At 39.6% G+C, this 15170-nt stretch overlaps 1 protein-coding gene across 1 annotated transcript; it reads right to left on the bottom strand.

The window, feature by feature from the left end:
* Window positions 1–5424: 5424 nt before the first annotated feature.
* Window positions 5425–14812, bottom strand: QPCT (glutaminyl-peptide cyclotransferase). The gene is made up of 6 exons (XM_009865206.1): window positions 14669–14812; window positions 11946–12227; window positions 9200–9376; window positions 8246–8345; window positions 7515–7631; window positions 5425–5570 (listed from the first exon to the last, which is right to left on the bottom strand). Exons 1-6 carry the CDS (start codon window positions 14741–14743, stop codon window positions 5425–5427), a joined length of 897 nt encoding a protein of 298 aa, XP_009863508.1. The 5' UTR covers window positions 14744–14812.
* Between the last annotated feature and the right edge of the window lie 358 nt (window positions 14813–15170).

Below are 15170 nucleotides of genomic sequence, written 5' to 3'. Positions count from 1 at the left end.
AGCTGAGAGAATAGGAAGTTGCAGAAATACAAGTCCCAGTTTTAGAGATGTTTTGATTGCTTTATGAAGCCACTTGTTGGCAAAGTCACAATTAGGTCTTGGTTGCAAAAAGCCATCAATACTCATATTGACAATCTGGCGCTTCAAATTCTAATTAATTTTGTCAGATTGTGTTTTTACATTTTTGTTGATGCTTTTATAGAAATTCAGATGGTTCAGCAACCATTTTCTTGTTGTAAGTATCCCATATTCATCTCTGGTATTCCTTCCTTTTTGGTTTAACTGCAGAATTATTTAGCAATATACTGGCAAATAAACTATTTCAAACTTAAGATTTTACAAGCACCTCTTTTTTATGATTAACCCTATGTAAGATACAGAGCAGATGGCTGTATTGTCTCTGAAGCCAGTATTACATTTTCAACTATTGAAGGTATTATCTGATTCGATTGTGACTTTGTATTTTTCCTCTTTGTATTTTTTTCTGTAATTTCAGGGGAAAAGGTATTTATATTCCTGGTTTATATCCAGAGTACGGGTCAGTGTTTGCTGACGGTTGTTTGTCATTGCCAGAGTGCTTAACCTTTAGGGCACGCTTGGAACAAGACTGCCTAACGTGTCTCTGCTTTTACATCATTGTTCTTATGTACTTGTAGAAGGCTGTGTTTCTTCAGGGCCGTCCTCAGAGAGCTCTTCCCTCTGACTGCTGGCTTTTTCTTCACTGCTCCCATAACTGGGGAGGGCCTTTTAGAAATACTTCATTTTTTTTCTTTTCTCCAGTGCAGTGTGTATCTTACCGTTCCCAAGCCAATACCTCCTCTGCGCTATCTCCTGCATCTCTTGGCTGTTGAGGAACGGGTTGCCTGCTCCTGCTGTTTCGCTGGCAACTCAGGGTGCTATATATTGGCCTCCACCTTGTTAATCTGTATGCTAAGTACATCTCTCCATTTGTCCAAGGTGGTTATGTGGAGCTGTAGTATCTCAGGGACTACGAAGATGTTATTTTACCTGAAGATAATGAGTTTGAGAAAGAGATCTTTCTCTTGTAGAACTGAGTGGAGAAAACAGCCTTCCTTTGAATTTTTAAGATCTGTGGCCTCTTCACACTGGCTGATGGTTTTCTACATAAGGACATTGCTTTCCTCTTTTTTTTTCTTTTTTTTTTCCCCTCCACTACCTGTGTTTCTCTCTCCAATGCATGAAGGAGGGCATCACTTGCAAGCAAAGCAAGGTGACATTCTCCATGATGGTATTTTACAGGGGATATTTTAGGCTGAGAATAGTGTCCAGACTGCCACAGGTACACAGTCCCTGTAAGCTACAAGTAGCGAATCTAGTTTTGTACTTCATTTGCAGCCAGGGCAACGGTTTCATTGCTGTGCTAGAAAATGTAATTACCTGGAAAACTTGAATTTAAAGATTGCAGCAAACTTGTAACGACTGTCTGTGTTTCTGTGAGGTCAATGTTAGCTCAGTAACCACCTCTGATTCATGCATTACTCTGTGCGTAGCCTATGACACGTGCCATTGCTGTGCAGAAATTCACTGAAGTACAGAACATTTCAACAGATTCTCTGTACCTCTTGGGTGCTGAAGTAGACCACACTTTGTACAGCATCTGCAACACCTTAGAGCCAGCAGAATGTTTACAATGTACCACTCTCATGTGGCCTATTTGAGAATTTTCCCTTACTTTCATAAGCGAACATTTCCCCTTTTTCTGACATTTTAAATACATTGTATTATATTGATTGCATGCCTACTTGGTTTTGGTAGAAAATTAAAGCTCCATTTTATTAAAAAATGAAGCTGACCTTTGATTTAAAATAAGAAGGGAGAGTGAGAATCCCAGAGTTCTGAGTGCAATATAATCACTTTATCAAAATTATTTTTGGAGTGAATGTTTACAATATATACCATATGTGCAGATGATAAAGATTCTTTTAGAGCTTAGAACAGCTTTCTAGCTGCTTTATTATTACGAATATATTAAGAATATTTGTTAAATCAGCAGAGAGTAAAATGTCTCCTTTTATACAGGGAAAATAAAATCAGTGTCATCCTTAAATGACAAGGAAAAAGTGGTAATTTGTGTACAAGATTTTATAGTTATCTTTTTATATACATTGATTGTTCGAGTGATGCCCCTGGATGATACTTCAATCTCAATGAGAAGGTGCATGAAACTTCAGAACTGTTCTGCTGGAGCTGCTACCAGTGTGGACTGTGTCCTTGTATTAATTCTACAGAAAGCATTTTTCCTGCGTTTTGTCTTTTCTAATTGTATTTTGTCGTTAGGTGGTCACAATCTAAACGTTTATTTGAAATGTGCTGAAAAAGAATTGCTAATTTATATCATCTTCATTCCTACTGATAGGAATGCTGCCCCTCGGGGTTATTTCTGCCCCCCAAAGGAGTTGGCGTTGTTACTCCTTTCACTTGTTCCAACTGTGGTTGCATGGGGTCATGTCACTTGTAGGTAAATGGAGCAAAGCGTGGAGAATTTGAGGGGCATGTACCGTTACTTAGGCTTAAGATTCTTGTGAAAAATTGCTTTGTCCTGAAACAGAAGGAACTAGAGCACCTACTACAATACAAATAACTAGTGTCACCTGGGGATTTTTGCAGCTTTACATATTGAGTAATGGCTCGAGTTCATTCTGTTGTGCATTCCCTTCACCTACGTAATGACCACGTGCACTTTTGGGAGGACTCTGACAAGCCAGTGACAGCCTCTTGTGAGTGGTAGATCAATGATTTTTAATTCTTTTCTCCCCCTTGATTGAAATATGGCAAATCTTATTCAGAGAGAGAACCTGTGCAGCAATTCTGCTGATTTGAGTAATTATTGGTTTAGTTGAAGCCCCTCAGTTGATTTTTTTTTCTCTTTTTTTTGGACCTGCTGCCACCATCCAACAGGGTCAGAGAAACTGTACAGGGATAGATTCTTCCTGTCTCTGAATTCTTAAGTGTTTATCTGTATTGTGCATGTCCAGATCTGTAGTGATACTCAAGTGTTGCAACTGAGAGTGAAGGAGATACCAGTCCTAGTCTTTTCACTTATATTTTTTTGTTTTCTGGGTATTCTATTAATTGGCTACACTTTCTCCTGCCTCCTTGTTCTCTTTGCAGTGAGAACTCACCTTGCACCATGTTTTTGCTTTACTGACTACTTCAGCTTCTTGTGCATTTGGGAGCTTAGATTCTTGGATTCACATGGTTACTGGGCTGATAAGTTTTCCTTGCAAGTTCCGCCATGTTTTTTTAATGTTTTGACAACCACTGAATCATATTAGAGCAACCTGTATCTCATTTCTTTGAACTGACTAAACATCACTCGAGAAAACTGCATGCTCAGGCAGTGAGAAGTTGGTGACAAAACTGACATGCCAAAGATTTGGTGTACTGTGTGGTTATGTTACAGTTTCAACTAACTCTAATAGAGATTTAAAAATAATTAGGCTTTTCCCAGTTATAACAACACTCTGATCCCACATTTCATCATGAAGCCTACTTTATCTTTCAAATTCTTGAAGAAGCAGAGTAGCAGTACACGCTGCAGATGCGTACTGTATTTTTCAGAGGCCCTGCAAAGTATGAAGTACCACAAGAGTTCATCTGTAAAAATTAAATTAGCCACGCAAACTCATGCTTAATATTTCTGCATACAGCCATTTCATTACCTTTTTTTTTTTTTGCCACTAGGTAGGGTGCACTAGGTGCCTTATACTGCTCGGAGTATTCAAACTTCAGAAGATTAAATTTAGGTTTTTTAGAATGTTTTCTCATGGGCTGAAGTTAGAGGAGAGTGTAGCAAAGAGTTCAAATAGCTTTGATGTATTTACAGAGATGTACAGTAATGTCTGAAAATAAACACATCTGTTCAATTTTTAGAATTTGCATTGTATTCTATTTCAGAAGTTGCATGAAAAATAGAAACTTTTCTCACAAATACTAAAGTGATGGGAAAACATAAAATGTTTTTGTTCCATCTTGAGCAACAAAACTGGATTTGTATTGCTGTAAGTACATATTTCTACTGCAGCTTTAAAACATGTATGTGAATGTGGTCTTAAGTTCAGAAATGTTTGCTTTAGGAAAATGGTAAAAGGCCAAATGTGACATGCCTACAACTTCATGGCTTACTTCTTTTTAAAATCTCTGCCTAGGGTAGAACTTTCTACTAAGAGTCCGGAGCAGTAAAATACTGGCTTTTTTTCATCTCAGTTCATCTCCCAGCTTGACTTTTCTGATTTTATTTTTTTCTTCAAATGCTCTCATCTTTTTCTCATCAGTGGAAACCATAGTTCTGCAGGTAGCTTTTGAATACTGTTCTTCTGACTTCTCCTGTTGATTTCGTTCTAGGCTAGATTTTGATGGAGCGTTGTATTAAATTTACTAAATAATTCCAGTAAGAAATGTAAAAGCACAGGGCTGTTAAACTGGTAAGTATCTCTGATACAGGTTGTGGCTTGACCCTGCTTTTTGGTGCTTAAACTGTTTTCTTGCTTCTGACTCTCATTCTACTCTTGATAGGTAGCACTTTGCCTTTAAAATTATATTTATGTAAAACCATAGATTCTAAAGTGGTCACTTTCCTAGTATGATTACTTCTGATATAATCTGCATTAAAAACAGCCGTTGGTTTTTTTTATTATTATTTTGGGTCAAAATATGAATGATTCTCACATGAATGAATGGTATGTGCTGGGGCATTGCTCCCACACACCACCTACTCTTCTGTTTATATCTGAACGTGAAAGCACAACGGAAACCCCCACATACTTTTCCCTTAGCATCACCCCCCACCACCCTTGTCCATCAAAAAGTATCCAACAGACCACACGGAGAAAACTGAATTTGGGTTATTTCTCTATTTTCTGGTGGCCTGCTGTCTGCAGACAAGCCCTTGTAGGGGAAGCCCCTCTTTGTTAAGGGAAGGCTGAGAAGAAGCAGAGAGGATTAAAAATCCCTTCTGTGTGTCAGGAGTTCTAGCAGCTCGTTTCAGGATGAGGTGGTTTAGTTCAACCCAAAGCAAAAGTTTGGTTTAGAGCGATTTTTTGCCTCTTCTGATAATGTGGTATAAATGTCTATTTATACACTGAAGTTGGGAGGCATTCCCTTCTAGGATCTTAATACGTAACACAAAACAATGATAGCAAGCTGGAAAAACTTGTTGGTATTTTTATTCAGAGGCTAAGACATGGAAAGATCCAGTTCTTTCCAGGATGACACTCATTTAATACTATTGTATTTGACTACATGGAACAGTGGGCCAGGAAGAGCTTAATCAATTATCAGTCTAGCAAGAGCTATCATTATATTTTGTGCTGCTTTAGTGCTCCCCAATGCAATTAAAGAGCAAACGTGAAGGTGGGTAAACAGTGTTTAGAATGGGAGTACGACTTGTTGCTGTTTTGTCTATCACAGGTTTAGATATTCCAGTACAAACACTTGCAGGATTTTGCTGAGGTTGTCGATAGTGGTTTTGTCAAGGTTTTCTTCTGTGTCCTCCATGGTATGCCATACTGCAGGAAAAGGGGATGGAATCAGATGTAGAACTGGAACCCCTGTAAGGAGGAAAGTGAAATTTGGAGAAGAAATATTGGACAAGTTCTGCTAAGCCAATTGCTATTCCTACATTTAGCAACAGTCAGGTAACTACTCAGTTACCTTACTTTATAGAGCAATGTGTGTCACTGCAGCTTCCTTTTACATTCTCTCTTTATATTTTTTAAGGTACCCATGGCTGGTAGTTTTACCGTGATACTTCCTTTTTTTTTTTTTTTAACATCCTTTACTGTGTTTAAGAGCTACAGAGGGGCAGAGAAACCACTGCAGTTCCCCAAACTGAAAACTGATTACCGTTCTTGTGACAGTGTTATGATTGAGCACTTTTTGAAGCATTTTTTAGTCCTCTCCATAAATAGTAAAATGATGTCTGTATTTTTAGTCTGTAAAACAGAAACACCGTTATCCTCAGATAAAAGAACTCCCACTTCAAAGGATCTGTATCACTACATATCTAAATCTATATATATCTATCTCAAGCCACCTATGCATATTGCATCTTTTAGGTAAAAGAGGAGTTAAATCAGTCTTCTACTTCCTGATTGCTTTTTGGGGGGAGCACTGTTTCTCTCCAGCCTCTTTCCTATTTTACTGCTTTTCCTCTTTCAGTTTTCAGCTGCATAACACCGAGGAATCTGTATTGTTCACTAGGTGTTAATCCTGTTATTAGAAAATGTTTTAAGGTGTAGTCAGTTTTCCCCCATCAGCTTCTCCCATGTAGGATTTTTTTTATATCCCTGGACCTGCATATGGTAGTTGTGTTGATTTCACTGGATCTGGGCCCTGCCTTGATGTGAAAAATGAAAAATTCACAGAGTTGAGGAGCCGTTAAATAGGAGACAGTAGCTATAGCTCAGTGAGGAGAGCACTGGTTTAGAACAGGAGAGCTGTAGCTGCTGTTGTGCCTGTTCTGCATTACTTCGTAGTTAACAGAGCATAAGCAATGATAAAATTAGGAGCCGGATATGAAGGTATCTCCCTCCTTTCCTAGGTAGACACCCTCTCCACTGAACTAGTGTTACATTCCTTTTTGGTCAACCCTTTTCTAGCAATATGACTCTTGTAGCCCTTGCTGTACAGTGGAAAGCTTCATTGAGAAGAGTTTAATATATCTGCTACCCTTCTTTGGCCCATCTTAGCTTGGTAAATGCTCTGCTGAGTGCTCAAACTGAGAAGGACATCCACATCTTGTACTTGGACAAGTGATTTGATCACTAGCTTGCAGCTTGGTGGCAGCAGTAGCACAACTGCTTTCCCTTTCTCTGCTTGCATCCCAAAGGAAAAGAGTGAACACAGAGCCAGAGGCTACGGCACAGGTGTCTGCTAGGAGAAATGCTTAGGTAGGGGATCCCTGTTTCAGGTATATGCCTTAACTCCAGGAGGAATTTCGGGCATATTGTGTCCTTTGCTTTTCTGCTGGCTGCTGTATGCACCTTCCCACCACTTGAGCAGAGAGCTGTGAAATCTCTTTAGGGAACGAGGATGTCTAAATTGAGTGAGTTTTTGCAGCAGTTGGTTAAACAGGTAATAGTGAGCATTACTGTAGCTTTGACAAGAGATCTTCAGAGATTTTTGTAGCCTTTGAAGATGTGACCCTTGAGTGTTTCAGAGCTCCTAGAAATAGTAACTAGCTGGGTAGTGTGGTACGTAGTGACAGCCCACTGAATCAGAGTTGCTTATCTCTGTAGGACACTGCTGCTGATAGAAATTATCTCTGAGCCATTGGAGCCATGCTCATGAAAAATGATGACAGGCATGTTTTATCGCTGCTTTTGTTCCAGTGTGTTTTTCAAAGCTGTGACTCTTGGCCTGCGTGAAGTTGGATTTGGAAGCCTTAAGTTGGGGCAAATGAGCTTGAAAAAAAAAGGATCGTGTGCACTTGCTTATTCATTAAATAATGCATTTGTTACTGAACTTATACTTGAAAATATAAGAGCTAGTACCTCTTAATAGAAATGGAACATGGTCATCTTCAACCAAGCCTCGATGTAAAGTAGTCTGGAAATACTGCCTTTCGATAAGGTGATTCTTCAACAGATTCATGTTGTGTAGCTCTTGCTCTATAATTCACAAAGAAAGCAATTATTACAGCTTTTGGAGAATACAAGGCATGTTAGCACATTTGAATTATTTTTCCTCTTGCATGGATGCTTTTTCATCAAAGAAGAAAAATGAGTTGGAGACTTTTACGTTTGTTTAATACTTAGAAGACTTCAAGATTGGTGCTATTACTATCATTTTACAGAAGGGAGGACTGAAACGCAGCAGTGAAGCAGTTCCCAAGACTCGCAGAGTGACAATCAGTAACAGAGTCATAGAATCATAGAATGGCCTAGGCTGGAAGGGACCTTAGAGATCATTTTAAACCAGCCTCCCTGTCGCCAGGGACGCCACCTGTCGACTAGATCAGGCAACACATGGGGACCAAATGGGAATCGAACTCAATCTGTTTCGTGGCTTTCAAGTGTTCTGGGAATCTTCCTGTTATTTTATTAATTAAATACTAAAATCTTTGTATAGGCTTAAGATGCACCACACTTAACATTTGCATTCGTAAACATTGTATCTGTAAAACATAAAAATAATCTAAAAATCTAATTTGCAGGACTTAATATGTTCAGAAACTGCACACTGAATTTTCAAATTCATCAAAAGCCCATGCCCCTCTCCTTACCAATTGCTTGAAGCCTCTGAAACCATCGAACAGTTTTTGGAAAATAGTTGGGAAAGACCGGGTTTGGTGCACCGATTAAATCCAGTAGTACAAACAGGTCCTACAGAAGAAACAATATTTAATGCAGAATTCTTTACATCACTACACCGCCATCAACAGCAGCAGCAGCAATGAAACCTCTTGGTTCCTGTGCCATGACTAGGGCTTTGAGAGCTCTGGCCAAAGATCTGGCTTTTCTACTGTGGTGCCTGAAAAGAAGTCATTAGCAGGACACAATTCCAATCTGATGTGTTTTGCTGCCCTTCCAAGGAAGAGAAGAGCGAGCCGCTTCTCTGTCTCTCAGGCCGCATAACTTTGTTTGCAGTTTGTGTGTTATATCCCTTTAAAAGAAAAACCACGGTAGATGGGGAGAAAGAAGAGGAAATTGCTTCCTCCCCAGAGAACAACAAAGTCTGTCAAGGAAAAGACATTTTATGAGTCACAAGATATGGTGACAGAAGGAAACTGTCTCAGCAGCAAGGAGGGAAACTAGAAGGCAGTAGGGAGAAGGGGGCAGACAACCAGAATGGTGGTAGGAAACAGAGGGAAACGGCTTACTCTAGCTTAGAGCTGAGCTAGGTGAGATTTGTTCATAGACCAACACTATGTGCTCTTCCCTAATCACTCTGAATTACCTCTCCTGAAGAAGGTGGGTATCCTAGTTTATATTCCAAAATTGTGTACTTTGATTTTGCTGGGACTCCTCCTCCTTGCATGGTGAGGGTCTTAAGCAGGTTTACTTGAAAAGCTCTTGCCAACTCTCTATTTTATTAGAGCTAATAGAATTTCCCCAAGCCTGCTTCTTTAGCTTTGATGGGGTTCATGGTATCTTGGCAATTTGGCCAGTTACATACTAATTAAATATTTAAAAGTCAGTATTTGCTTTTGTTCGTTAGGGAGGTGAGAACCACTTACTATGCCCTGCAGCTGATTTGTGGTTGTTGACCCAGGTGGATGCGGAGTAGATACCATTTTCTGAGCTAAGTGTTGAGATCCGTAGAGGGAATCGGAAGGGGACCACCGGACAAAGGCTTCTTCACCGTCAAAAAAAATGAGCTGAAGTGAAAGGTCTGGTCTTGATGTTGAGCTGGTCTGCTGGAGGAAGTTCAAAGTAACATAACTGATTCTGGCCAGGGCATTAAATAAAGGACAAATACTGCATTAGCTGGGGTATATTTTCAAGGTACCCTGTGCAAACCTTCCCATGGCTGTTAATCCACACATTACAGCATAATAGGGATAGCGATCAGTCATTATTATTTATCTAGCACAGTGACACGTTCTTTAGTCTGGTTTCATTTTGGTTCCAGTTTAAAGTTTGATTTCTGACTTTAGCAGAAGTGAGACGAATATGTTGAGACAGGTCTGCAAAACCGGGTAGCAGAAACAGCATCTCGAATGATGAGGAAACGTGTCAGCAACAACGCCTGATGTGAGAGCTCATATTATTACTTGATAACACCACAAAGGAGTAGTATATTTTGCTACAGCTGTGAATCAGTGGAGGTGAATTACGTATTTGTAAAGTTCATGGTTCTCGGAGGGACAAAGAGCGGTCAGTCGTGAGAAGAATGACCCCATTTCGTTTCTTTCAGGGGGACTCATAACCACTGAGGCAACTTAACTGTGAAACCGAAGCACGGAGAGTGGAGAAGATATGCCCTTCCCTTTCAACAACGAAAAATATCACATCAGTAAAAATGGAGAAAATATACAATTAGTCTATTTAAGGTCAAAAAGGAGAAATCCATGTGAAGTTTCTTCCCTGCGTAGAGGCTGCCTCTCTTTCTCTCTTGTTTACTAACTGAAGCTGTGTTTGCGCTGGCAGTATTTTCTAATAATCTACAACATGGCTAAACCCAGTTCGGTTCTGCTACATGGACACTTTGGGGAACTGTAGTTTTAGGAGTTGCTATAAATACTTTAACCCCCCTACTAATTAACACTACTTCAAGTGAAATTGCACGATGTGGTTAAAAAGGTGGGGTCACTGGCAACAGCCACGTCCTGTATGGGCTACAACTCCCAACTAGCTGGAGCTGATCCAGTATAAACAGTAGTGGGAAAATTCTATAAAATGTCGTTCAGGCAGGCAAGATGATATTGATTATGCTCACAGTGAGATATGGATTTCTGGAATGGCAATGCTTTGCTGCCCTTTGTCCTTTGCACAGGACAGAGCTTTTTTTATAATAGTCACTTTGTATTAACTATATTAATGCCATTTTAACTTTAGAAAGTAGTATCTGTATTAGTATTATTGTTGTTGTTGTTTAGCATGTTCCCAGGTCTAAATATCATTAGAGAGATGTCTTTGCCCATTAATTTTAAACTTGCTCTATATAACCATAGAAACACCAAGATAAAAATCACAGATTCAAGTCAAAGTATAAATAGATTTGGCTGAAAACATAACAAAGTCTGTTACGCTACTATGAGCAGAGCAAAAAGGTCATAGCTAATAGATTAAGCAGATGGATCCCAAAGTATATTCTGTTAACAGACTGTACAACTGGAAGCCTGTGCAAAGAAACGAGATTGCCTTTTTGTCAAATGCTGTCATCTTACATGATAAAACAATTTAATCAAAAAATGATGCATTACTTGCAAAAAACCCCAGTCTTTAAGTTGGTGTGCAGATTGTTCCATAAATAACCATCAGGCAAATTTATTTTAAATAAAGCTTCTAGAAAGCAGGAGTACTTTGTTTTGTGATTAAAAACATTAGCATATTCTTAATCTTCTAATTCTTGAATATTCTATGTCAGAAGGCACTAAATCAGTTTTTGGAAACAGCTGCTAACAGGCAATCTTAATACCTGAGCTGAGTGTATTCCTGACATTTTGTAAAGCATTTGAGAGACCTTTGCCTGTGCAAGCTCTGTTAGTGTGAGAAATATTCTTCTGTAAATAGTAAGTCCTGAGCCAGTAGATGGCAGTCATGAATCTACAAGCTTGTAGAATTACAAAAAAAAAATTGTAGAATTACCAAAAAAGCCCGAGGGTTTGTGCCTGGCAATGGCCACGCTTTGAAGCGGATGTTCACAGCATAGGTAACACAGGCTGACAATTTTATCCTGTCACTTGACTGTTTCCCTCTACTCAGCCATCACTTGATTCGTAAATAAACTATTCAAATTGATAAAGGAAAACAAGAAAAGCTTGAAATCGTTGTGGGATGGAGGGAGGTGAGTGTAACTTCCCTGCACTGCAAGTAGTTCATCTGTCTCCCTAAAGAGAATACATCTGCGAGATTTTAACACCGCAAGACTCGGAAAGGAACAAAACTTTGTCAATGACCCTGCGTGTTACTGGATATGACAGGAGTTTGAGTAGGGTTCCGTGCCTTTCAGGTAGCAAATAGGACTCTGTCTTGCTGAGTCTATAAAATACATAGTATTCATGTGTAAGGAGTTATTTTTGTAGTCTGTTAGATAATTTGTAGCCTTTTAGAGATTTTTTAGCTAGCCACCCTCTGCATAAGAATTTTTCAAGTGATAGTGTACGCTAAAGTAGTAGATACAGTTCTTCGTTCTGTTCTTGAGGTCAAGGGGAGTTTTACCACAGTCAGAGCAATCAGATAATCAGGCTCACAGGCTATGGGAGAGAACATGGAAGTGTCCTGAGACCTGTTGCTGTTGCAAAAAACCAAGCAAACTACCTTGATTAACTGAAGCTTGTTATCCAGGGCACGTGCCAGCTCCAATATCATAGCACAAGGCACGGCTGAATCAGTCGCTCCTACGAACACTCTCTCCTGCCATTGTTGTCCAAAGAATTTTGAGTCGTAGTGGCAAGCAAGTACTAGATGGCGTTTTGCAGAGGGGTCAAGAGTGCTGATAATATTTGAAAATGTTTGATATCCGTATGGTGTGTACCTCTGAAATACATCTTCCTCAATTTCCCAGCCAGCCTGTAATCTTTGAAGACGGTGCTTGATATGCTGCATTTAAAAAAAAAAAAAACAAAAAGGAAAAGAAAATTAATATTGCTTGCTTCAGAAAGATGCGGAGGACAACCTGCCATTAGCTAATTAATTAATTAATTGACACTAATTAATTAATTGGCACTTAAGCTTATTTCTGTAAGTTCATAGTGTTTTTAAAAGTAAAATTTTACAGGGGAAAAAAATGTAACATCACTATATAAGATAATGAACATCTTTGCTACCTTAGTCTTTGACTGGTTCACTTGCTTTTTATTTCTCCCCTTTGTCTCTTGTTTTTGGAGTCTGAAGGTGCTTTGAATGATTGCCCATTAATATGACATATTAAGATCTTGATCTCTGAAGTTCTCACGCCAGTATTTTTTTTCAGGTGTAACCAGGCCAGATTTAATGTTTAGCTCTTTGCATCTAAATTCATTTGTGTCATGGAATTAAATGTCAGAAATGGCTGCAGAGGACTGGGTGTGGCTATTTTGACAATTGCCACATATAAATGCCACACCAGTATAAAAAAAAAATGCTGGGGTTTGTGCTTGTTTGGTGTGGGTGTTTTGGAGTTTTTTTTAAGGTTTTTTTAGCTTCTATGAGAAACCTGCCTTTCACATGACACAAGTTATTTATAAGGCTATGAGAGACAGTCAGATTCCTGTAAAAGAAAGAATTAGCCATTTCAGAATAATATTTTTTAAATGAAATCCTGGCAGTGTACTCATGTAAAGATGAAAATTAGGACAGCGAATCTATAAAAGAGATCATTCATTATAGGTATCTGCCTACCTAAAGAGAGTACCTTTACCAACCCCAGTTATACTTAGTACAGAGTTCTAGCTAACTCTAAGAGGGCCATCTCTGTTGAGCAACTTATTTTTATGGGTCCCTAGAGTGCTGCTTCAAGGCAGATTCCTCTCTCTTTAAATAAACATTAGGAAAAGCCTCTAAGGGAAAAAAAAAGGAAAATAGACTTTGAAGACTTGTCCCGCTCTTAGTGAAGTCAGTGGGAATATTGCCATGAATTTCAGTGCTAAAACAAACTTCCATTTTGTTTGTGGTTGCTCTCTGAAAGCTTTTATGGCGTTGTATGGCATTTATGGCATTGTATGTGCCTGAAAGCTTTTATAGCATTGTGTGGTCTATCCCCTATCTGTAGGCAGCGCAAAGGACGGCTGTTATAGATTAAGGGGAATATATGAGCCTGGATGGAGTTTCCAGTGTGTATTATCCATGACTGGCACCAGCTTTCTGCCTTCAAGGAGCCTGATGCTTGTTCTGTGTTGTAACAAAGAAATGTCATCTGTTTCAAACTCCATTGTGCTTTGGCAATGGAGGACTTTTTTTTTTTTCATTTTTTTTTTCCTTTGCGGGGGCCGGGGGGGGCATCTACTTTAATCCATGCTGTTACCTTGTTACCTATTTTGAACAGGGTTTGTGGTTTTCTAGCCTAGGCACAGCTCTGGGGGTTTTGTTGGGTTGTTTTGTTTTTTTTACTTTTTCTCCTCGCATTTGGCTGCCTTCCACGATATCACTACAGAAACCACAACACGAAATCTATAGAGACATGCAGGCACACACACACAAAGCTGTGATTTTCCAGTCTGCCAGTTGCAGAGTGGGAAATTTACTTGATGTAGTTAGGGCTACCTTGTTGCTATGAGTGACTGCCTAAAGAGTAGATGAAGGCTAGTGAGATATTGCAAATATCTTCTGGTAAACTCAGCTGCACCACTGATCTCGTCTCCTCCTTGGTTAACGTAGTCCCGAGCCAGCATGGCACACTGTCCTGAAGATGCCCACGCCGTGAGCGCAGAGCTGAGCTGCTGACAGAGCCACAACCCAGTCATGTGGTAACTCCTCGTGGCTCAAATACAAGGTGCTGCTGGGGGTTTGGCTGGCTTGGGGCCAGGTGGGGCCTGGATATGTCAGCCCAGCTTTAACACACAGCTGTGCTCGGGCCTGCAGAGCTAGCGTGCTGCTTGGACCAGTGCTGCACTCCTTCACGTTGACCCCTTTTTGTGCTGCTGCACCAACCTGAAGTAACACTACAGGGGAGTGTAAAACAACAGGACCTCTCCAGAAAAAGGGAGGTGGGTTATTTATTTCATCCCCATGTATGGTCCCAGTGACCAAAAACCTGCTCACGTGAGGAAAAGAACAATTGTATTGTACTTTGCATACCAAACCTGAGGTAAGCTTTTTAAATTTAGAACATAAATTTAAAAACAAATATTTTTTTTTCTCTTTGTGCTATGCAGCCCTGGAAAATAATGTCAGCTAGAGCTCAAACTGTGCCACGCAGGCTTTATGCAGTCTAGACTTGAACAATGATAGAGTTCATACCACCGACTGTAAGGAATGTGTCTGTCCCGTTAGTGGTCACTAAAGGCGCCACCAGAATACAAATAATAGAGGTTCCTAGAGGTTTTCAGGAAATGTTGTCTTACCTGTCGTACATCGTAATTTCCTGGTGATCCTGGGTATCGTTCTACCAGGATAGGACGCAAATCATTCTCCCACATTTCAGAAACATCTGTGTTTGCTGCAACTTCTTGAATAGAGTCAGGATGTAAAATTCTTGGTTGGTGAGAATACTGTAGAAGGGAGAAAAAGGAAAGATTGCTGTCACTAATACTAGACTTTTGTAACCACAGTTTTCTTCAGAATTACAGTAAATGTGATATACTGTGCTACTTTGATTTACTGACTACGAAAAGTACTTATTTTAAAACAGTTTTTATCTCTGTAATATTGACATTTTAAAGTTCTGTGGCTTCTGTATCTTTGATTTCCATGCAGAATGTACTAGTATTAAGAGCATGGGAGAAGTTTTACCTACCAGCTAGCTGTAAAAACTCAGACTATGACTGGGCTCTCTCTTTTCTAATATCTTAATTCCACATACATATAGTCACTTCTGCAACCATGCCACCCTCGAATGAGGTTTCC

Source organism: Apaloderma vittatum, unplaced genomic scaffold (assembly GCF_000703405.1).
Source record: "Apaloderma vittatum isolate BGI_N311 unplaced genomic scaffold, ASM70340v1 Scaffold44602, whole genome shotgun sequence".
Lineage (NCBI taxonomy): Eukaryota > Metazoa > Chordata > Aves > Trogoniformes > Trogonidae > Apaloderma > Apaloderma vittatum.
This window is presented reverse-complemented; position numbering and strand designations above follow the sequence as displayed.

Bases quoted from the DNA above. Each gene is read 5' to 3' on its own strand.
- QPCT (XM_009865206.1), bottom strand. From the start codon at position 14,743: ATGTGGGAGAATGATTTGCGTCCTATCCTGGTAGAACGATACCCAGGA. The intron at 8,346-9,199 runs GTAAGTGGTTCT...TTTCTTCTGTAG, and splicing joins CAAATCAGCTGCAGGGCATA to GACCTGTTTGTACTACTGGA. The intron at 5,571-7,514 runs GTACTAGCTCTT...TCCTCCTTACAG, and splicing joins TGTTCCATTTCTATTAAGAG to GGGTTCCAGTTCTACATCTG.